This window comes from Rosa chinensis, chromosome 6 (assembly GCF_002994745.2).
Source record: "Rosa chinensis cultivar Old Blush chromosome 6, RchiOBHm-V2, whole genome shotgun sequence".
Lineage (NCBI taxonomy): Eukaryota > Viridiplantae > Streptophyta > Magnoliopsida > Rosales > Rosaceae > Rosa > Rosa chinensis.
In genome coordinates, this window is record NC_037093.1 from 36,308,676 (window position 1) to 36,333,202 (window position 24,527).

The 24,527-nt window shown below is 38.0% G+C and overlaps 1 protein-coding gene and 1 long non-coding RNA gene across 19 annotated transcripts; both read right to left on the reverse strand.

Annotated features, from left to right (window-relative positions):
• Positions 1-7,330: 7,330 nt before the first annotated feature.
• On the reverse strand, positions 7,331-14,791 carry LOC112170391. Of its 8 annotated transcripts, XR_005801911.1 has the most exons (13): positions 14,690-14,791; positions 13,966-14,015; positions 13,175-13,226; positions 12,631-12,790; positions 11,086-11,162; positions 10,955-10,999; positions 10,507-10,655; positions 10,333-10,382; positions 9,417-9,506; positions 8,827-8,909; positions 8,417-8,483; positions 7,734-7,819; positions 7,331-7,632 (listed from the first exon to the last, which is right to left on the reverse strand). It is a non-coding gene; the product is annotated as an uncharacterized LOC112170391 (long non-coding RNA). The 8 variants fall into 8 exon arrangements; XR_005801912.1 differs by lacking the exon at positions 8,827-8,909 and having other exon boundaries at positions 11,086-11,152; XR_002925078.2 differs by lacking the exon at positions 8,827-8,909.
• Positions 14,792-15,290: 499 nt separating this feature from the next.
• On the reverse strand, positions 15,291-24,272 carry LOC112170389 (elongation factor-like GTPase 1). Of its 11 annotated transcripts, none has more exons than XM_040509004.1 (10): positions 20,995-24,272; positions 19,562-19,717; positions 18,866-18,913; positions 18,675-18,722; positions 18,508-18,575; positions 18,159-18,373; positions 17,830-17,896; positions 17,670-17,726; positions 17,119-17,169; positions 15,291-15,342 (listed from the first exon to the last, which is right to left on the reverse strand). In XM_040509004.1, exon 1 carries the CDS (start codon positions 24,106-24,108, stop codon positions 20,995-20,997), a length of 3,114 nt encoding a protein of 1,037 aa, XP_040364938.1. In that variant the 5' UTR covers positions 24,109-24,272; the 3' UTR covers positions 15,291-15,342; positions 17,119-17,169; positions 17,670-17,726; positions 17,830-17,896; positions 18,159-18,373; positions 18,508-18,575; positions 18,675-18,722; positions 18,866-18,913; positions 19,562-19,717. The 11 variants fall into 11 exon arrangements, with proteins under 11 accessions (XP_040364938.1, XP_040364936.1, XP_040364937.1 ...); XM_040509002.1 differs by having other exon boundaries at positions 18,159-18,376; XM_040509003.1 differs by having other exon boundaries at positions 18,159-18,407.
• Between the last annotated feature and the right edge of the window lie 255 nt (positions 24,273-24,527).

The following is a 24,527-nucleotide window of genomic DNA, read 5'->3' on the forward strand; positions in this document are numbered from 1 at the left end:
TGTTATTAAGCATGTTTTGTTCTATAATATTAATCCTCTTACAGCATGCCTTGTTAATTATGTTTTAAATAATTATGTTTAAGCATGTTTCAATTATGCTATAGTTTATACTTTATTTTGAACATGCCATATATATTTTGTTATATATTATCTATGAAATTTTGAGCATGTTTTATTTTATTTTATTTACGCTTATATAAATTATGGCTACGCATGCTTTGTATTTTAATATTGTTTACATTTTATTTTACGCATGCTATATTATTGCTATTATTATGTGTAGTATATAATTTGTTGTGTATTTGTGAAATTTGAGCATGCCATGTAGTTTATTTTTATATGATATATTTAAATATACTATGATTATTTTTAATGCAACATATCAATACCGTTTGGCCATGATAATGAAAATTCATGCGCATTATACACTCACTTACTGTGATAAAGTATTTTCACATAGCATCGAAAAAAAAAAAATGTGACCATTACGAATCTTGGTCTTGAAATCTAATTCATACGTTTGGAAAATAATTCACGTGGATGTCTTTATGACTACGTAATTTATTTCTTCTCTCTTGTTTATGTAGATGGCTGATCCAACTCGACCTGAGTTTGACATTTTGGACTCAGACGGACTTGAGTACCATCGTTGGGTTTCCGATGTAGAAACTGCCTTTGTGGCACGAGACTACACTGCCACCATCAAAACTCCCACTGATCCCAAAGACGACGGACCGTCTGATAAGGTGAAAGCAAATGCCTTAATGTTTTTGAGGCGACACATTGATCCTAGCCTACGCTGGGAATACCTTCAGTTGAAGACACCCAAAGAACTGTGGGATGCCCTTAAGGGACGTTTTGGGAACATTCATGACACCTTGCTCCCAGAACTGACCGTGCAGTGGAATGAAATCCGCTTACTTGACTACAAAAGGGTCAATGACTTCAACAAGGACATGTTGCGCCTAAAAGCACGTCTAAATTTCTGTGGAAAGCACAGAAGATGATATGATCCAGAAGACTCTTTCCACTTTTCCTACTTCAGCAATTATACTAGCGAATCAGTATAGGCTGGAGTATGATAACAAAAGAATCACAACCTTCAACAAGCTGATCAACCTACTGCAAGTGGCTGAGAGGCATAATGAGGTTCTTTTGAACAACAATGCCAGGCCTGTTGGGACAAAGAAAATTCCTGAAGCTAATTATGGCAAAGTGAAAGGTGGACAGAACCCCAATGCAAAGGGGGTTGGACGTGCTAATCCCTACCCACGTGGCAAGGGACATGGGGGTCGTGATATGGGCCGTGGAGGCCTTCCCAATGTATGGCGCAGAGATGGTGGCGCTAGTGGTCATGGAAATAAGGTGCAAAGGGCACCTAAGAACCCTTCAGTCAAACAGAATAGAGTTGGCAATGAACCATGCTATAGGTGTGGAGTCATTGGGCATTGGTACAAGAACTGCCAAGCAAGCAACAGAGTAGCAGCCAATTACAAGAGGTATAGGGAGTCTAAAGAACAAGAGGCTCACTATATGGAAGAAAGAGGCCATGACCCAGACGTCAACCTCACAATTGCAGACTTTAATGGCAACAAGGAACTTGCTCAGTCAACCGATGCCCCGGATTTTGACTGATCTGCTTTATTTACTTTATTTTCCAAAAACAGTTGTGAAGACATAATGCCTCATTCTTAATTAGACTATTACTTGGTCTTAAAGTTTATTTCAATAATGGTTTGATGAATTAGAACAAGACCTTGATTTGATTATCGTTGGCTTATTAATAAATTTTGAATTTTATTCTGAAGCACTGAATTTATTCAAATTTATTTACTATACACATATTTACATGGTTCGAAATTGCAGTATAAAGATGTAAAGCAATACATCTAGAGAAAAAAAATTATTACTAGAATGAAAAGATTATCATTCTACTAAAATAGAATTACTCTAAAGAATCTGAGATATATTTAAAGTCAAAGACGCTCTGTATGCACCAAGAGCTAATCAAACCTTGTTAATGTTTCAAAGCAATTTGTGCCAACGGTTATCATGTAAAAACACACCTTGAGAATGGAACTGAATACCTTGATATTATATCTAATGACTGTGGAAGGAAACACATCTTAGAGAAACTTATGAGTCAATTTAGTGGACTGTACCTCACTACGATTCGGATCATTGAATCCTATACTGTCACCAACAATGAAATGTGGGACACTGACTCATACAGGCTTTTGCATGACCGCCTATGGCACCGAGATCGTGACATGATGATCCGTATTTTTCAAGAACTCACACGGACATCCCTTCTTTCGAGTGAAAAATGGGAGAAAAATCCGCCACATTGCAAGGTGTCGGTTCTAGGATTGCTCAAATGCAGTCATTGCTTTCTGAAGTACCAGAAGCACTACCTCCCTCCCATTATGCCTCATTGACTATTCCAAAGGCACATCACTAGTTTTGCAAAGCCTGCTCTTTAGCAAAAACAGGATCGAGACCTCCCTATGCTAAAGATACAAAACAAAACATTCCATTCTTACAAAAGATACAAAGAGATGTATGTGGACCTATCCATCCAGAATGCGGACCATTCAAGTACTTTATGGTTCTGGTGGATATTTCGACAATCTGGTCACATGTCGTTTTATTGTTCACAAGAAATGCTGCAATACTCCTAGCACAGATTATACATTTAAGGGCTCACCACCCTGATCACCCTATCAAGTCTATACGGCTTGATAATGCTAGAGAGTTTACATCAAAAGCATTTGATGATTATTGCATATCTATTTGGATCGATGTAGAGCATCCTGTACCCCATGTGTATACACAAAATGGTCTCGCAGAAGCCACCATCAAAAGGCTACAGATGGTGGCTAGGGCATTGGTTATGCACAACAACCTGCCTATATCTGCATGGGGTTATGCAATAGTGCACGCAGCTTTACTTATTCGTTTCAGACCCATAGCTAGCCAACCATGATCTGCGTACCAGTTGGTAACTGGATACGAGCCTGACATTTCACACTTACGCATATTTGGTTGAGCAATATATGTGCCTATTGCGCCCCCACTGCGCACCAAAATGGGTTCTCAGAGACGATTAAGTATTTATGTTGGATACGAATCCCCAACAATTATACGCTATTTGGAAACCTTGACAGGCGATCTCTCTAACGCTAGATTTGCGGATTGTCACTTTGATGAGACAGTCTTCCTGTCGTTAGGGGGAGATAGGAAAAAGGATTTTCCAAGGGAACGACAGGAATTGTCGTGGTTTGTCCCCACTCTGTCTCATTTTGATCCCCGCACTTCACAAAGTGAAAGTGAAGTGAAAAGAATAATCGATCTTCAGAACGTAGCAGATTCGATGCCTGATGCGTTTACTGATATCGTAAAAGTGACGAGATCACATATACCAGCTGCAAATGTGCCTGCAAGGTTAGAAGTCCCGACAAGGGGCACAGTGCCGCAGATAGAGGCACTGCAACCGCACTAAGTGGAGGTGTGGTTGAGGCCGTGGCTCCCCAAGGAAGAGGGGGAGGTCACTTGGTTCGATTGACACTCACCCAAGGAAGAAGAGGGTGAGTAAGGCACAAACCAATCATCAATGTATAGAATCCCTCTCATGAGATTATCTCTGATTATAGTTATGTCCATGAATCAATACTGGAGGACGCTCCGATGTTTGAAATGATTCCAGAGAACAAAGAAATCTCAAAGGATTACGAGAGTACGTATGAGTTGATAGAAAGATCTTCCATACACATTGATGATATATACTGTTGCTCAAGGAATCATAGAGCACTATGATATCGAACCACGCTCTGTTGAAAAATGTCAACAAAGAGCAGATTTGCCTAAATGGAAAGAATCAATCCAGGTAGAATTAGATTCTCTGACAAAGAGACAGGTATTTGGTCAGGTAGTGCTAACCCCACCAAGTGTAAAGCCTGTAGGACATAAATTAGTCTTTGTCAGAAAGCGTAATGAGAAGAATGAAGTCCTGAGGTACAAGGCTCGCCTTGTGGCGCAAGGTTTCTCACAACGCCCTGTAATTGACTATGAGAAGACATACTTTCCCGTAATGGACGTTATAACGTTCCGCTACTTAGTTAGCTTAGTAATTTCCGAAGGACTGGAAATGCAGCTCATGGATGTGGTTACTGCATATCTCTATGGGGATCTAGATTCAGAGATATATATGAAAAGTGCCTAATGGCCTTACATTACCCAAGTCAAGTGACTCTAAACCACAGAGTGCGTTTGCAATTAAGTTGAAACGCTCACTTTACGGATCAAAACAATCCAGGCGGATGTGGTATACCCGTCTAAGTGACTACTTGATTGGGAAGGGATATAAGAACGATGAATTATGCCCCTGCGCATTCATAAAGAAAACAAGTTCCGGATTGGCAATTGTAGCTGTATATGTCGATGATACGAACATAACAGGTACTCTTGATGAAATAAGAGAAACCGCGAGCTACTTGAAATCCGAATTTGAGATGAAGGATCTTGGGAAAACTCGATTCTATCTAGGTCTTGAACTAAAACACCGAGTTTGTGGAATATTAATCCACCAGTCTGCATATGTCCAAAAGTCAGGCGATATAACATGGACAAAGCACATCCTGCTAGCACTCCCATGATCGGTCGAAGTTTGGATGTAAGGAAAGATCCATCTCGTCCAAAGGAAGATGACGAACAAGTGTTGGGAGCTGAAATTCCCTATCTAAGTGCAATAGGCGCATTATTGTACTTAGTCCAATTTACTCGACCAGACATTGCATTCTCAGTGAACTTGTTAGCTAGATTTAGCTCAGCGCCAACGCAGCGTCACTGGAATGGTATCAAGAACATTTTCGATACCTAAAAGGAACCATTGACTTGGGACTGTTCTTTCCCTACAGAGAGACAAGAGGGACCGCAGATGGAACTGCAATCTCTAAAGGAAATGTTGATGGCGAAAACGCCACTCACTACACTAAAACGCCAAATGACGTTTTGGTCGATTTTGCTGATGCTGGATACATATCTGACCCACATATCATTCCCAAACTGATTATGTATTTAACAATGGGAACACGGCGATATTTTGGAGATCAACCAAGCAAACCCTTGTGGCTACCTCCTCGAACCACTCAGAGATCATTGTTGTACATGAGGCGGTTCGTGAGTGTATATGGTTAAGAGCTATCATTACACATATTCGAGGGACTAGTGGTTTGAGTTCTACCACTGAAGAGCCTACTTGCATTTATGAAGATAATGCAGCTTGCATCGAACAGATGAAGCTAAGATATATCAAGGGGATAATACAAAACACATATCGCCAAAGTTTTCCTACAATCAGCAACAACAGACCCTCCTCAAATTCAAGTGAATCAAGTAAGGTCTGAGGAGAATGTGGCAGATTTGTTCACCAAATCACTGCCTAAGGCCACAGTTGAGAAACATGTGAAAAGCATAGGAATGCGAAGACTTTCCAAACTCACTTGATTAATGTAAAGATCAGGGGGAGGTGTAGACGTCAGGGGGAGTCTAACACACACATGTCATTCTCAAATGTAGAAGGTGCGTTGTGCTCTTTTCCTTCGACCAAGATATATTTTTGTCCCATAGGGTTTTTATTGTTACTTGGCAAGGTTTTTAGTGAGGCAACAACTCATGCACCATTTTGTCTTTGACTTGACACAAGGGGGAGTGTTAAAGGAAAAACATATTGTGTGCTTTCGTCAAAGCAACTGACGGAGAGGGAATCAAGGAATCAGTGATTACCATCAATCAGCACAATTATAGATCAATCAGCATTTCTTGTATTTAATGTAATTAATATTTCCGTTGTAACTCTATCCCTATATAAAGGGACTATGAAATGAAATGAGTAGACCATTCCAATCCCATTTTTACTTTTACAATATTCATTATGAAAACAATGGAATAAAGCAAGAATGGTATTTATTCATTATAGTATTGAAATGCATAATCAACGCAATATACAAAACAACAAAAGTTTATAATCATTATTATATTTGTAATCAAACATATGTAATGGGTAGATGTGTTTATGGCAGTACCATAAGATGCATCTCTGATGATAGGTGTGTGCAATACTACATACATATGTCTAACTATATGTTCCGGCGGAAGTGTGCCTCTAAGTTTGAGAAGGGTGGATGATAGACTGGTCTGGAAATTGGAAAGAGATGGAAAATATTCAGTTAAAACGGCTTACAGGTTCTCCTTCTCTCATTCTCCTTCTTGTGTACCTTTTGAGCTATCAGTTAACACTGATTTTTGGAAAAAATTGTGGAAAGTGAAGATTCCTAATTCGGCGAAGATTTACATGTGGAAAGTGTGCCATAACATTCTCCCATCCATGGAAAGACTCATTTCTAAAAGGGTGGTGTTGGAGTCACAGGTATGTGTTTTGTGTGATAGTGCAGTTGAGACTACACTACATATTACTCGTGATTGCTCTTTTACAAGGAAGGCTCTCCAAAGTAAAGGAGTGTTGGCCCAAGTATGTTTAAGTTCTTATGCAATATCTTGTGATTTGTTGCATTGGTTAAGTTTATGTGTCCATGACCTTTCGTTACTTCATTTGGGGGAATTTATCTATCTATTGTGGGGAATTTGGAAGGAGAGAAATAGCAGAGTTTGGGACAATAAAAGGTGCCATGCTATTGATGTGCTTCTTAAGTCTACTGCAAGATTGCATGAGTTTCAATTTCATAATACCAGACCGATTACTCAAGCGAGTGGTCGTTCTAGAATTGCTCGATGGAAAGCTCCCTCATCTGGCTTGTTGAAAATAAATGTGGATGGTTCTTTTCACCATGTCTCACGAATGGGAAGTGCTGGGTTTGTGGTTCGTGATGAATATGGCAGTATGGTTGCTGGTGGTGGGCGTCCTTTGTCTGGATTAATTTCGCCAGAACATGCAGAGGTTTTGGCATGTAAGATGGCAATTGAGTTTGCTTTAGATCAGAATTTGTTACCTGCTGTAATAGAGACTGATTCTGAGATGGTGCAACGGCAACTATGTAACTCCGAAGGGCCTAATACTTCCTTGCTGGGCCGTATCTATGAGGATCTGAACTCCATATTGGCTTCAAATCCCAATTTGCAGATTACTCACACTAGAAGAGATGCCAACAAGGTTGCACACCTAATGGCTGCGCATGCTAGTTCTCTAGTACATGAATGTTTTTATTTTTCTCCTCCTTCCTTCTTATTAGCTGCTATTGCAGCTGAACGTTATCATATGTAATTTTCCAAATTCTCAATAAAGGCTGACCTCTTTTACCTCAAAAAAAATATGTTCCGGCGGAATATTTTTATTTTTTAGTGGTGTTTTATTTTCTGGCTTAGTTATTTGGTTTAATATAATAAGTCCCTACTCTTCGAGGTAGGGTGTGGGGGTCTTGGTATTGTACAGCGTCCATGCTTGAATGTGTATCGAAGGGATTCCTCCATGGATGATGAACCGGCCATTATTGTAGCTATATGTAATTGGCCACTTTTCTCGCCATGATGAATAGTATCATCAACAACACCATCAGAGCTGACAATTTCAAAAACCATATTTTCCATTTGAGTACCAGCCACGCAAACATCAGGCACCTAACATCAGGCACCTAACATCATGTCCAATACTTTAGAAAGAGTACAAACACCTTGATAACTTAAAAACACTGAAACAGATAAATAAAGGCATTACCAACCTTTGATGAAATTATCAACACCCTTTTCTCAGTTTGAGACTGAAGATTCAGTAAAACATCATTGTTGGAGTAGACAGAAATTGATACTGCAACCAAGGGAAGATGGAAAGACATCATTAGATATGCATGCATAAATTCATAAAAATCATAACATCTACTTGGTTGAGCACTATCAGTCATTTTTATCATTTGCAGGGCCCAAACTGAATCTTCACATTGATTTTCAGCTTCAAAACTAACTATAAACAGTAGGAGAAATTTAACATTTTTATCAGGATTGTAAACATATCTAAGAAGTGAGTTTCGTGACAATGAAAGTCACGGACAAAATGTTGATGATAAGCTATTCTCATCTGCGGTCAGCTTCATTTCAAGCATTGAAATTATTCAACTCAGCAATACTCAGGTCTCAGGCTATCAGATATAATCCAGGATGAAGGCAGTCTACAGCACATTCTTTCTAGAGGTAAAATTACTGATCCAACAACCAGTATAGTGTGGCTTGCAAGAATGAGCCAGGACATATTTGAGGAAAGAGCTTGTCAGCTGTTTCAATCATTTACTGTTATACATCTGGAATGAATGTTGACTACCAAATACTTACTATTTTCCACAATGGCATAAAACAATATTCCTAGTGTTCACATTTTTATCAATGCATGCTGTCAAGTAAAAGTACATACCACTTTTCTCATAACCTGCAGTCAGTTTGAAGAGGCCACCAAGGTCAATGCATCCATGATGATCAGCCTACATTGAAAAAGGTATGAAAGAAATCAGAGATTTGGCTTAGTTCCGACTCTATAACAATGGAATGGATGACAATACACGTGGCAACGCATATTGCAAGGAATTAGGTGGCATCATTATTATTGCTTGTGGGGAGTGAAGCCAATACAGAACATGAAGATCAAGAGGGCAAAAAAAAAAAAGAAGAAAAAAAAAATCAGCAATTGAGAAAGAATCTTACGGTACGAAAATTTTTTAGCAATCAATTACGTACTAAAATTGATAAGACCATTTCAATCAAATGCCGCTATGTTTTAACAGTTCCAATGAAACAATACTAAGACAAAAAAAATGCAATGCTTACTTTTGAAACCAAACTGAAATCTATCAGTCATCTTCTTTTTCTTGTATTGGAACAGTGCAGTAATAAAGCATAAGGAGGGAATCCTGAACATAAATTAGGCAAATTGGAGGCTTTGAGAACCAATGACAACCAAATATATTGGGTAGCAAAACCGAAAGATTTGTCTGAAAGCATTATGCTGGATTCAAATATATTGGGTAGAAAAGATGTGTTCTAACCAAGCATTATGCTGTCCCAGTTGTTCTAATGCAGTTTCAACGGAAGATTTGTCTTTTGACATCATTGAAACTTACTTACTAATTCTATAGTTCCTGGATTGTTGCTTTACAAAATCATATCCGGGGATTGAAAACGTGGTAGGCTTAAAATATCTTTGGTTTTATGTGCTGAATTTACACTATACGGTAAGGAGAAAGGATAATGAATCAGATTCAGTGCATCCTCTTTTTTTAGTATATGACACCATGTGGTATGCAAATCTAGTTTACAGACCATGAAGTTAGGAGTTGGTTGGAAATTGAATCTTCTATAAGTTGATAAAAAATTGATTGGCTTGGGATAAGTAGAATTGCATAAGTCTGAAAACATACCTCCAGTAGTTTGTTGTCAACAACCCGCTTAGTTTGGGGAGCTTTTTTGCTGACTGTATCAACTCTCCGCTATTTTTTCTCACCTCTCAGCTGCAGGATTAAAAATTCTGAACTACATAACAAATCTTGACAAAAATAAATATAATAATAATAAATAAAAAAATTTAGATTACTCTAGATGCTAATTAATCGATTAAATGAGGTTCTACTTATTGGCAGTGAGTGTGAACCCATTTTTCCTCAAGTATAGATTAGATTGATCCATTTTCACTTTTTCAATCTGTTAGATTGATGCTTTGTATCAACATACCCTAGAAAGGGAAGATGATCAATTGATTATGTAATTTTTCCGTTAGTAATGGAATAATAAACGTTAGACACATATGTATTAATAAATGATATATACATATATGTATATAATCTTCCTCTGGACTTATCAATCAGTGTTATTCAAAGTGATCCGAAATTGGAGGTAAAATCCTGGTGATGAATCTGAGGACGCTTCAATTGATTAATAATTTAGCATGGCAGACAGATATACTATCAATTGTTCCAAGTGACTTAGAGCAAGAATGACAGCGTCTCCAGTGAATGCAATATCATAATTGTAACAGAACATGTCACTCAATATTTACATTTCTCAAGTAACAGAGATCCCTAAAGCAGTATTTTTATTTAAATAGAAGGTTATTGAAAAAAAATTCAGTCTGCAACTAATTGATTTGCATAGTTAAATGAATCAAGATGTTAGAGAAATGGATGCATTTAGCTTTTAAGTCAAGAGATTAAACCAATTGACCATTACTAAACTGGTATGCAACTATTTCTCTCTGTCTCTTTCCCAATATTTCCAAATTCTTATTTCTAATGTAGAAAAACAAAAACAACCAATTGTTGGGAGAGATAGAGAGAATACCTTGTGCCTTTCGAAAGCGAAGCTTGTCATACAGTAGAACACATGAAAAACTGGTAGCGCAAAGAGAAATACATAAAAGTGGTGAATCCCATATGCAGATAAAAGGCAACCTTAGATATAAATTCAGAGTTGGAGTTTTAAAAATGACCCATAAAAAGGTCCATAGAAAATTACCTTTCCATCTATACAATGAGTCAGACAGTTCATATCCATCTCTTGAAATAGTTGCCTAATGTCAGAGAATGTACTTTGGTAAACCAGAAAATCTAGCTGCAGCAAGCATCAGTGGTGCAATAGCTTCCTTACATTCCTCAGGGCATTCCCTGCAGTGACAATAACGGAGCAAACCAACAATTATAATGAGTTAATAACTACACTGATAAGACGCTTTGGAATGTTTCAACCACGTTGTAATTGACAGATATAAATCATATTTTGTTTACTGTCATCTTAGCAGCAGATACTTTTGTTGATTAAATGAATGGATCCTTGAAAGCAAAAATAGTGTTAGAGCATCTTAAACACTCAAGTGTTCAAAGACCAATCACAAATAAATTTGTGCCTCACACATCAGATCACATAAACAGATCACAGAAACAACATTAGGAATTAGAAATCCAACCTGCTTTGGCTGAGATTCTGCTGCAAAACCCATCTCTTCCACTGACTGTAAAAAAGTAGACAAAGGAAATATATAACACTATGCCAACACTGAAGAAAAGATCCAATCCATAAAAAAGCGCAAAAACCGACCTTTAAACTACTTGACTGAAGGTCAGTAGCGATCAGAAAAGCTCCAAGGCTTTTGCAAGCTGCAATCCTATTTGAAACTGTCATTGAAACCCGGGAGATTGATAAACGGCAGACATTGAGATACTGAACTATATTTGTGATTGACTTATTGCAATTGAGATAACAATTAACCATGCATATATGTATGGCAAAGTTCAATAGTTAAGAAATTATATTATTTTTGTGATTTCTCAGAAAACAGCAGCTTTTAATTCAAATTTGACTACTAACTTAATACCTGTACTTGGTGGTACCTAATCATTTCACAGTTATAAAAAAAAAATCAAACAATGACAATTTCAAGCTAAAAACCCATCATAACACACACAATTTCAACTAATCAGTTAAAGAAATAAAAGTACAACTAAAGATGACACCTATTCCACTTGTTTTGAGCCCAATCAAAAAGCTAGAATTGAAATCTGATTCTATCTCAATCTGGTTAATTGGTTATAGATTTCAAATTTTAAGTGGCTAGAAAGATTTTCTGTAAACATGACAGGATCTTTCTTCATGTTTAATTGGACTGCAATTTCGAAGGGCTTCCATTGGAGACCAACAAAGGCTGGTTTCTGGAATTGAACTATCATAAAAAAGTGTTATATTCAATTGATTATGAAGACCAAAAACAGAAATAAAGGTGGGTTTCTGGAATTCAAATATGACCAATTGCTTTTGAAGACCAAAAACAAAAACAAAGGTGGGTTTTTGGAATTCAACTGCTTATCGAATTTAAGTACCATAAAGAACTTCAACCATTTACAACAGTAAATGACTCTGACGCCAACAATCTTCCACAAATGACCAGAAAAACCAACTATCTTAATTAATTGATAGCCAACTTTATTTGCTTATTTGATTCCCACATTTGAGGTGTTGTCAATGTGAAGCTGCTGCTGATATTCCATCCATCTTTCTCACGTTGGCTGGCTATAATTCCCATCCCTTTGTGTGTACTTTACTTTTTGTATATGTATTGATACTCAAATATATATAGTGATATAGATATATGTGTATTATAATTACCACATTCAGAGAAACTCAGAGTTATGAACAGATCAACTAAAACAGTGCAACTATATTAACACAAAGTAACAATGTTGGCCCCTTAATATAGCATCTATCACACAACTTTAACCACACCCACAATCATGTTCACCACAGAAAAACATACCATTAAAACAAATTTGCACTCATACAAATAAAATTGCTATAATCAAGGATGTGAGGGCTCTCAGCCACATGGATAGTTCAATGTGCTCATCAGCGCCTGACCCTGAGATGTGGATCATCCAAGGCACATTAGCATGGCGTACTTCTCCTGTTCGAACCGGGGTTTGAAACCAAACCTCTCCTCAGGAGGATAGATGGGGCGATTCAGGTGAGATCCAATGTAGATCCAACTTTCTATTCACTCGTGGGATCCGGGCGGTCCGAGCTCCAGTGATTGATTTTCCTCAAACAAATTGAATCAATTATAGCTGAAACTAAATTCTCAATACATACCCAGATTTATTCACAGTGAACTCTTCTGAGGCAGTCCGAGCAGACAGGTCAGCTCGCCTTTTCTCTTGAGCCAACTGTTCCACACTCTTCACTTCGTTCTTCACTGAATCAGGCCCCCTTCCGTTGGAAGAGCATGTAATCACTGAGAAACCAATGTTTCCTGCAAAACCCAACAAAATGATCAATCAAACCAATCAATCCAAACCAAATGAAGCTCAAAGATTGAAACTTTGTTTATCTATTTTTTTTTTTCCTGGTAGAACCCAAAGATTGAAACTTCAGTGAAATCAGATCTCTCTGCTTTGTGGGTCTGAGTAGCCTATTGGTTTCGAGGTTGGTTTGGAAAGTTTTGGTGGGGACGAACTGAAGGACTGTACTTTTTGATGTTTCTAACTCAAATAATGGTGGGGACAAAACCCCCATCTTGAAGATTAATTTTTAATGGCTAAGGACTATACTTTTGATCTGCGGACAATATTCCTGGTATTCACAATTTTATCAATGCATGCTGTCAAGTAAAAGTACATACTACGTTTCTCATAACCTGCAGTCACTTTGAAGAGGCCACCAAGGTCAATGCATCCATGATGATCAGCCTACATTGAAAAAGGTATGAAAGAAATCAAAGATTTGGCTTAGTTCCGACTCTATAACAATGGAATGCATGACAATAGAAGTCAAATTTAACCTTGTTAAACTACAGGCAGAAAAAGAGAATCACATTTTCCAAGTAATTACTACTCAATATAAGAAAGTCAAATTTTGGATCATCTCTTTTACCTCAAGTGACTGTCAATCAAAGCTTTTTTCATACCAGGATGTACCATTAAGGAAAACAAAGACTGTACCAATAAAAAAAAATCACAAAAAAAAAAATGGAAAAAAGATAGGAAAGTAGAAGAAGAGAGACCTGGTTTTCTTATACTTGAACCATCATTCATTCAAACATGCAGGGTCAGTCTTACAATCAAAATCTTTATTTATATTCTATTTGGACGTGGGACAACAATTTGATTGAATCATAATCATATTTTCATATCATTTCCATTGCTCACATGTACATAGAATAGGTTGGACATTGTTCTTATTTTGGAAAACAGTTAAGTAAATACATGAAATGTATACAAAATGATCCGAAAGTGTTGAACCCAAAACATTTTGAAAGAGGTAGATATAAAATTTATCAAATGCATAATGCATCAGTTTTTATAATGTCTGAAATAACTATACTCTTTCTTTCAATACAATTAGAAACAGAAACATAAGTTTATCACAGAATCAGGAATACAAATTAAAAAAATAAAAAACTCACAGCTCAGAAAAGAAACAACTAACCTTCTACTCAGATGATGACGTCAAAATTCGCCTTTGTGAACATCACCTATCTGTGCAAAGCAAAGCAAACAATCACACCCAATCTCTCTATTTCTCTGTGGATCGTTCTACATAAGCTATCAAATTGAACCAGATCAAAATATATGGAAATACAACAAAAAACAACAGAACATGCGAAGTTAAAAGATCAACGTACATATCTTCCCTAAACCATATTTGTAGACAAATTTTACCTGTTATTACCGGGAAATATTGATTTGAGTGTCCCATTTCATATTTGTGCAAAACTATACAATGTACAAACACTTAGACGTATACATGAAGCTCAAATTTCCTCTATACTGAAGTCAAATGCAGTGCCATGATGAATACAAATCTCCTTCAACAATTTAGTTCAGTTAGGCAAAATAATAAACAACACAAAATAATGTCTATAAACAAAATGAATCAGAATCAAAGATTATGTAATTGTATTGTTGGATCTAATACCACATTTATGAGATTGGAAAAGGAATGACTTAAATTTTGTTCGGCTGAGTTAGAAATGACTTTAGTCCAACAATAGTAAAATTAATTCTATTCGGCTAAATCAGAAATGACTTAGATTTTCATTTCTGTAATCTCATATATGACAATTCATTCAAACAATGTTCACAAAACAGTTCACACACATATATGACAATTGATTCAAACAATGTTCACAATATGAATTAAGAACACACACCTATAGAAGGACACAACGTTGAAATAGCTGTAAGCAATATGCAGAGGAACAGCGGCACGAAAATCAAGCATATACTCTTTTGCATAGAACCCAGAAAACCTGAACAAAACAACAATAAAATGTCAACATTAATTAACATTAAAAGAATAACAATCGCAATTAATTCCACAAATACACAAATGAGAACAGTCTTTCAGAATAGAAGAAAACCCAATGTATATTTCAACAAAATGAAAGGTAAATCCACAATTGTGGAAAGAAATAAAAATGAAACAGTAGGTGAATTGACAAATGCAATATATTTGAATGAACAAACAAAAGGAAAAATTTTTCTGAAGATTGTCACCTGATATCTATATTGTAACATGTAACATTCTTAGCAGAAAACGTCATTGAAAAATTATTTGATAACCCTCTTCCAAAGAATTAAGTATTTTTTAAAAAAAAAACCCAAAAACAAAAAACATACAACAATGAGAACGAAAAAAATTAACAACAAAAATTCATCTGCCACACTCATCAGTGCAGATATAGTAAACCATCAGATATCTATTAAGTTTTTAAGATTAAGAACACAGTTAGAGCCAGTGCTGATGGATACTTGCCTTGGTTAATGCCTTCAAATCAGCTCGTTTTGTCAGCTTTGTATCTGCCTTCAACAGAAAATGTGTGGATTACAGTCAAGTGAGATATGAAATGAAACATGTAAGACCATCGTGGCAAAATTATGTAGCAACTCTGTCCATAATTGATACACCACTGTTACTTTATAGCTGAACTGAACTGAATGAAGATGGCCATGATTTATGTACAGTGCCAGACAAATCAAAACTGCTATGTATCAATTACACCTAAATAATCATTTCATATAAATTGTTCAAGTAAAATTGCAGTATGACTCTAAAAATTCATTGGTAGGTTCCTATACTCTGAAATTTACGAAGAACATAGATTTTCTGGAAGTCCATGACAAAAAGCGCCATTTCCTACCCATGATGAATATTTCAAAATAGTAACCCCAACTCATCTTCAGTATATACTCACTCTTGAGCAAAACCTTTTTATCTTTCTAACCACCTAAATAGCTACAACCTTTGCTATTTTGTAATATAATTGGGGTATAGTGTTGTTTACTATAATTGGTGCTCTGGATACATGAAATAGAAAGATCTTGAAGCCTATTTATGTACAGTGTGCGTTCGCTGAGCTTCAGTTTCAGGGGAGATTTAAAGTCTTTTTTTTCAGAGAAGCTATAGTCTTTAAATCCCCTGAAACTCAGAGTGGTAACTTTTGTTTTGGTAAAATCTGTGCAGTTACTTTCTCCAAGCAAGGTCACTTCACAAATCTTTCTCAATCCTGCATTTCTGGCATTTCTACTTTCAGACTCCCAAACCCCACATTAAAACCCCCTCTGAAAATTTCCCAAAACTAATAAGCGTGCACGTAATTTTACCCATCACTGTTCATATTACAATCCCAGAAACCTGTATTTCAGTTATTAATACCTAGCTTCTAAGCTTTCTTAAGCAACCCCAGGTCCCCAGCTGTGAATTTGCAACTACTACCAGGCTTTCAATTTTCATGTATAATTTGTCTTATGCTAGTGCTACTCAGCATTTATGCAGCTAACAATAATTGAAAAATAAGTTTCAGAAAGAAATTATGATGAAAATTATGCGGTGGCATCCTGTGAGTTTTGGTCCAAACCCAGTACTATTGCCAGCCTAAATTTTATACTTTTTTTGGAGTGTTGAAATTCTGCAGTGAGAGTTTTAGATTAGTTACTATGTACTTAAAGTTCTTGCTGTGTATCATAACTATATCAGACTCTAGACCAGTGAGTATGATTTCTTTTCAGCTGAAATCACAGTACTGTGTTCATATTTGATAACTGAGAGGCTTTACATATTCGTACTGGTAACTTTGGAGCTGTTCTATCTGTTGTATATCGTTAGCAGCACCTTTTCTGCTATCACATCAGTGGAATTCAATATAAACCACCCATTTGAAATTAGTACAGAAATCAAAGTTCCAGGAGTAGATCACTCCTTCAAAAAGTCCATTAGTCTATTTTCCCTAACCTATATATAAGCAATCCTACAAATCCCAAATAGCCAAAAAAAAAAAAAAAATACAAAAGACAAAAAACAAAAAACAATGAATAAGAATAAGAAGCCCAGGTAGTTCAAAACTCAAAACAAAGCAACAGTAACAACAAAAGAAGCATTTTTCTTTTTTGGGTGAGAACTGAAGAGGCCAAATAAAGCACCAGTGAAAATCATGGATGAATCACAAAGTTAGCTTCTATATCATAATTATAACCCAAAAAATGTAAAGACATTAGCCTTATATCAAAATTATAACCCAAAAAATGTAAAGACATTAGCCTTATATCAAAATTAGCTTGAGCAAGTTTTAAAAGTATGTACCTGAAACAACCCAATTCAAACAAAGCAGCAGCAGCAGCACAAACCATAATCCTGCAAAACAGCCCAATTCAGCACTCAACAATATTCAAAGTGAGAAATCCAAAAGTACTATGAATGTCAAAGAAAGAAAGAAAGATGGGCAAGTTATAAGCAACCCTTGTTTCCAGTCCAAACCTCTCTCACTGAGAGTGTCAAACAACTTGATTTTCAGCGGATAGCCCTTACATCCACATATCGACACTCAAAAAATCCCAAACCCGGGAAATCGATCATTTCGAAGAACCACCACAATTAATCAAACTACTTGCCATTCCTCTCTAAGCAGAAGAAGACTGATAATCAAATAAAGGAATCAACTTTATGAAGTTTGGAATAACCCCCAAAAATTCTAACATAGCCTTATATAGATGGAATGAAATCAAGGAATTACCACGACTAAGGACGTTGCTTCCTGGTGTAGTAATATGTTTTTTGATTAATTACAACTCTCTTATCTGACTAAGGACATTGAACACCCAAAGTACACAACCATCAAAGTACAAAACACTCACCTTGAACCTCCTCCAATGAATCACTCAAAGTCCCAAACTGAAGCACCAACAATACCCCTACAAAATCGAAACTCAAGTCAATGGAAAACCAACCACAGCAAAAAACCCGATGAAAACTACAAACCAAACACACAAATCAAAAACCCAACCCAAAAGGTACCCGACAGAATTATCCAATTGATTCACCGGCCCCTCTTTTCACCTCTGTGTTTGAAATTTGAAAGAGACTGCGAACAACAGAAAACGAATTTCAAATCAATCATTTTCAGAAAGATAACAATATGGTCAAAATCATACGCAATAACTTTGGATATATGAATATAAACTGAATAAGTATGATTTTAATCTTGATTCTAGAAAGCTAAACTCTTACCCACTGTTCATTGTAGTTAATTTTGATCACCGATTTTGAGAACGGGTAACCGAACATAAAAGAAGAATGGAACATTAACAAAAAACACAAAACGATTCAGACCAGAAATCCAATACCTTGCAACCGGTCTATTGTCGCCAGATCTCCTTCCCTCTCTTTTATCCCTCTTTTCTTTCTTCTCTCTTCTTTCGCTTTTTCTGATCTTGATGTATGAGTCTAATTCCAGACCCGATCGTTATACCTATCCAACACTGAGAAAACCAAGGACAAAAACGGCTTTTCCACCACTTGATATTCTCCTCGAACAGTGAGGACAAACACGGGTTTTCCGCTTCTTAGCAATAGTGTAACAGTATTATTCACCCCTTATATATAGAATAATGGCTATAACAAACCATTTATTGACAAGAATGGACAATCCAAGAATAACTAACAATTACATAATATCGTTATCAGACTTCTTACCATCAAAGTAGCATCAGTCTTCTAATCACGATAGGGTGAGAGATCAATGTTGAAGCGTTGCCTCCCCTCTTAAGAAATAACACAGATCAGAGTATTGAGTCAATATCTAGCATCAAAATGAGTACCATCTGTAACTGCTCATATTATGGATGGGTAAAGAGACTTACAGCAATTGCAATAAGCTCTACCAGTAGTTCCTCCAAATGGCACAACAGCTAGAACCAAATATCAAAAAGTAATTGAACCAGATTAACTTCATATTTTAGTTTTTTAATTTTTTTATTATAAACTCAATCATCCGAGAACAGGAATCAACTTCCAAACAAAATGCACAGGAACATGAACAAGCATGACTCACCCATTGGGTTGGACCATCCACTGGCGCATTTGAAGGATCATCATGTACCTAAATACAGAATGAAAAATCTTAGAAACACAAAAGTATGTATGCACATTTGTATGCATAAACCAATTTAAAACACAGCTCGATACTAAAAAAAAGCTAACGTTGAATACATATAGTACACTTCTGAATTTGTGCACATTTTGTAGACAAAAAGATTATTCATTAACAATTGTCCTCCCAAGTGAACTAGAATGAATTCAAGTTCTGTTCTGCATAGCTAGTAACTGGAATTAGTTATCTTTAATCATATGTTTCATAGTAAAGCATCAAGAATCATAATACTAAGAGAATATGAAACATGAATGTTGGCTTCAGCTGATTACTATTCCTCCATGAAAATTCCATCCACACCAACAGCGACTGCTGTCATAGCAATACATGGTATCAATTCACAAAGACCACCACTCGCAACACCTCCGTCATCCAACTACAGGAGATACTAGAGTACAGCCATTTTTTATGAGAAACAAAAGTCAACAATAACTTGAGATCAAATTAATTAGGCATATCCCATTAAGAGAGTAGAAATATTGCAACACTACGCATAGTAAAACAGAGAAAGCAGGCAATTGGCAAATGTCTAAACCAAGAAGTAATCCATTGAAGCAACATAACACAACTGATAAGAGGAAAAATACTGATAAATACCTGATATTAAATTTCACTTTGTTTTCCTTAAGACAAGCTGAAGCAGTGATTAGTGTACATTGATATCTCAACTACATGAGACAGATGTGCCAACCCTCTAACAATTATATTTATAACAACAGTTGCAAGCCTTTTTCTCAGCTTTCTCCCAGCGGGCTGTTGCAATGCACGTGTAACATCAGCAACTTATAGTCAATTAATTAGTCAGTATCCTTTAAAGATTATTAAAGCAAAGCATGTAATAGAGTCACGATTAAAAATTTGGGATGAAAAGAGAGCAAAATTTATGCACATCGATAAGAAACTTCAAAAGAATTATCATATAAGAACCAGTTTTGGAAAACATAATTGAATTAAAGGCGACCCAACTTAACTGGAAAGACATCAAGTTATCAACCAACTTTTCTTTCCAAAACATCAGATTACAGTCACAGGACTCAGATGTAGCAACATACAAACAACTGATTGACCATACCACTTAGGCTAATGTAAGATATAAGAAGATCAGAAATTATTAGAGCACCAGATGTTTGCATATTCACCAAGCATTGCTTCCTACAAAATGTCCTATAGTTGCTTCTCTAACCACAAAAGCATTGTCTATTCAACCAAACACTATGAAGCACTGTTGGGAAAATTATTTGGCTAGAGATGGGGAAAATGGGTTTCATGTGTTTCCAGTATGCTTTGCAATAAAAGTAATTCCTCTTTCATGGAATATAAACAGGCAAACTATAAGACAGCAATACAGATACCACCAAAAATAAAAGGAAGGAAAAGAAAGGAAACAACTTACAACAGGACAATTAGCTTATCTGATCCACTCCAAATTTCGCGGATCAACAATTAAATTATCTATAAACCAAAGACAGATATGTATAAGATGCATGAAATATGAGAATGCACCAGTAACTTTGATCCTACAGTATTATAAAGCCAATGCACGAATATTAAAAACCAAAAAGGGGTTATGCAATCAGAAAATTCTTTCACTGGAAGTAAGCAAGGTTGACAAATAAAGTGGGCAAGCACTGGAATCTTGAGGAAAGCTCAAACAGGCAGCTTAACCGGACATAACAATTGAAGCTATAAAACAAAATGTGGATGTCTCACTATAACCAAACATAGTTCCCCTCTCACAAACCATAACATTTGGAATTCCTGCCTCCATTAAAAATCTACCCACACAAGCAGCTATGGGAATGCATGGTGTCAAAACAAAGAGCGGTAGGAACACTTTCATTATCCAACTATAGCAGAAACTGGAGTTCAGTCATTTGATAGCAAAATTAAAAATTATTATAGAATAATATGCAACTAGAGCACGTTACAAGTATCAAAACCTCTATACTTCCACAAAAGGAGCAAAGAACTGTCCCCTAATTGTTCTGCACTACATTTGACTCATCAACAGTATCAACTACCATGCCTACCTACACTTTACGAGCCAAGGTCCTCTGCTTTGTCGCGTGCTGCACTACTTTTTCCTCCACTGGAAGACCCTTCTGCCGTCTTACAGCATTTATCAGTTTTCTTGCTGTATTTGGAGGCACACTAGAACCATCACCAAACTCCTCTTTTTCCTCATCCGTTTTTGGTACAAAGAAAGGATCCTTATCAAGAGCTTCCCAGTGGCTAAGCACAAGAAGAGCACTTGCAGCTCCAGCAGTCCACCTTCTAAGCTCATCCGCAAAACCAAAGCTTTCAGAAACCGGCACATAGGCATGTACAGTGAACAATGCAGAGCCTTCCTGCATTTCCTCCTTTAAAACTTTCGTCCGCCTTCGTCCAAGCACAGCATACATATTACCCAATTGTTCAGTTGGCGTGATCAACTCACAGAAGTACATAGCTTCCACAAGCCGTGGTTTCTTTTGAAGCACAGCTACTCTACAAGCATCCTTAATGGCTGTCATTACCTGTCCTGTGAAGATACCATATTGCTCAGGCTGCTGGTGGGAGGTTTCTAACTCATCAGACTGAGCAGCTAATGGTGAAATGTAAGCTTCAACCACAAATGCTAAACCCCACATAGGCTCGTCACATAAAGGTCCAGCTGCTGTTGCCAGTTGAAACCCAGATAAAACGCTGCTATGAAGGCGCTCTGCTTCAGCATACAATGCTTCAGTTACTTCTGAAGATGTGTCAGCAGCTGCATTATCATTGTCAGAAGCATCCACCAATCCTAATTTCTCAGAAACATGAGAGGAGCCGCGGATGAGCACAGAGGAGTCAGTACCCTTTCCTTTCATTTCTGGAGCAAGTAGGATGTTAGGGCCAATATGCCAAGGGCCAAGTGCCCAGATCCTTTTAAGAAGTTTTTGCCATTGGACTTTACATTTCTCAGCCCGATCTTTGTCAGTCTCACCACTAGACAAAATATCACTTTCCACAGCTTCCATCATACGTTTCCTTAGTGTTTCAATTGGATTCGCATCCTCTACAGTGCTTGCAACCTGTGTGTTTAAACTTTTATTGGTCTCTCCTGTCTGGGCAGCCTTGCCTCCAAGGATATCTGCTAGAATATCAGAACTTTCATCAATCACCTTGGTTAGAGAAGGTGGGAGCTTCAGGACCTTCACCCGAACAACACACCTTCCATTTTGTGTCACTTTCTCAACATATTCTGAACTGGCAACAAAGGATTTTAAGTTCTCAAGTGTGGATTCATCTCCCAAAATGGTCTCTTTAAAAGACACAAGAGGCTTAGACACTTCCAAGCCTACCCTTGCAAATCTATCCTTCAAATCTTTTATGCATCTTTCAAGATGTACTTCTCCTGCAGCAGACAGAACATGTTCTCCTCTAGCAGAAACCGTGACCTCTACAAAAGGGTCTGCCCTGTTCAGCAGCCGTAAACCCTTCATCAATGCACCCATATCTGCAGGATCAGATGGCTCAATTGCAACTTTCAGAGTGGGAGAAACCTGGAATGACATACTGGAGAAAGGCCAACAGTTCTTTGTTGATGAAAGTGTTGCAGTTTTCAGTATATGCTGCCCAAGGCCTCGGATTGCCACAATATCCCCTGCCTGCGCCTCTGGCACATGCTGTAAATTTTGGCCCATCATGAGATACAGAGAATGCAACTTAGCCACCTGAATATGCTTCTGCATTGATTCCCCTTTTAAGGGATCATATAAAGCTGAAAGCACATAAATTTTCTCACCAGGACGAAGAACCCCACTATAGATCCTTGCAAACGCAAGGAAGCACTCATCCAATTCACCTTCATCAGATGTATTATCCAAAATCTCCCCATCCAAGCCATACCTTGGAAGTGTTTTCGTTGGCACAGCAAACATTTTCGAAACAAAAACAACACAAGGAGCTTCAGGCCTAGAATCACAAGCTTCCACGGAACTTCTCACAAGCTCCGCCTCTGCAAGTACATTAGCATCAACCCCATCTCCCACAACCTCTCTCTTTGGAAGTAACCTTGTAATCCGAAATGACTGTGCTGCAATCGGGTCAGGCATACACCTAATAACCATGTTCAAGATAGCCTCATGCAGAGGAAGCCACCGACTCATCACAGCCTGAACCATACCTTTTGGGTCACCCTTCAAATCCCGAGGTGGTATAGTCAAATTAAACGTTCTAATCACCTTCTGAACCATCACTTGAGCCTCCTCCTTCTCCTTCAAAGCCGCCTGGTACACACTCCAAACCGGCTCAAGCACAAACTCAACAAACATCGGCCGAGCCTTTTTCAAACCCGCCACACCCTTCTGTCCCACAATCTTCTTCTCCTTGTGATTAAAATACCAAGGCCCCCATAAAGCCTTCTGCAATGCATTAGTACTCCACCCGAATTTCGCCTCATAAAACTCGGCAAATTGCCTAATACTAAACCCCCAACCATCCAAAGCACACACAAAGGCCACATTGCCCTTCTGGGGCTGAAACATGAGCTCCTCATCATCCTCAATCTCCTCAAACGCCAACTCGTCGGCCCCGGCCGGCCCCGAAAGAATGGCATCCACATCATTCAAGTATTTCACAGATTTAAAAGCACTAACAATGTTATTAACCTCATGGACAATCTTCAACAACTTTACATACGCATCCATAGGGCTCATTCCCAGCTCGGCGATCAACCTATCGATCTTGTTGATCACCAAGCACGGCGTGAGCTTCTCGATCCAGGCCTGGCGCAAGACGGCGTGCGTTTGGATGTGGACGCCCTCGACGGCGTCGACTAGGATCAACGCGCCATCGCTGAGCCTGGCGGCGGTGGAGACTTCGCTGCAGAAGTCCATGTGGCCCGGGGAGTCGATGACGGTGACGGAGTGGTCGCAGTGGCGGAGGGCGATGGAGGAGCTCTTCATGGTGATGGCGCGGCGCTGCTCCTCGAGGAGGGAGTCCATGTAGCGGAGGCGGCCGGCGAGCTTGGGGTGGATGATGCCGCTGTCGGAGCCGGAGATGAGGTGGTCGCAGAGGGTCGTCTTGCCGTGGTCGACGTGGGCCAGGACGCAGATGTTTCGGAGCTTTCGGGTGTCGGGTGTGGTTGATTCAGGTTGGGGTTGATGGGACGGGTCGGCCATTGATGATGGTTACTGGTTTATGGTTCAATTTGATAGGAATGGAATTCCGGGGAAGAGGAAGTTCGTACCTTTTTGGGTGGAGACGGCGGTGACGGCGGCCGGGCCTGCGAGGAGGTTTGGGTTTTTTTTCACTAGGGCAGCACCACGGCTAGTGTAAGATGTTAGGGGTGGTCTTTAAATTAGGGCAAATTCCTATCGAAAGAAGGTAAGGGTAGAGTGGGTATTTAGCTTATAATCTTGGAAATCGACTTGAGAAATTATTCGGTAGTTCTGTACTACGACGTGTTTGTGATCTATAGTATTGTCTCGATGGTGATTGATCTACTTTTTTTCTTCTTTTTTTGAGGCTACTTGCATGTAACGGCGTCTTAGAGGTCAGAATTACAGACACGTGGTAGTTTCAGACGACACGATAATTA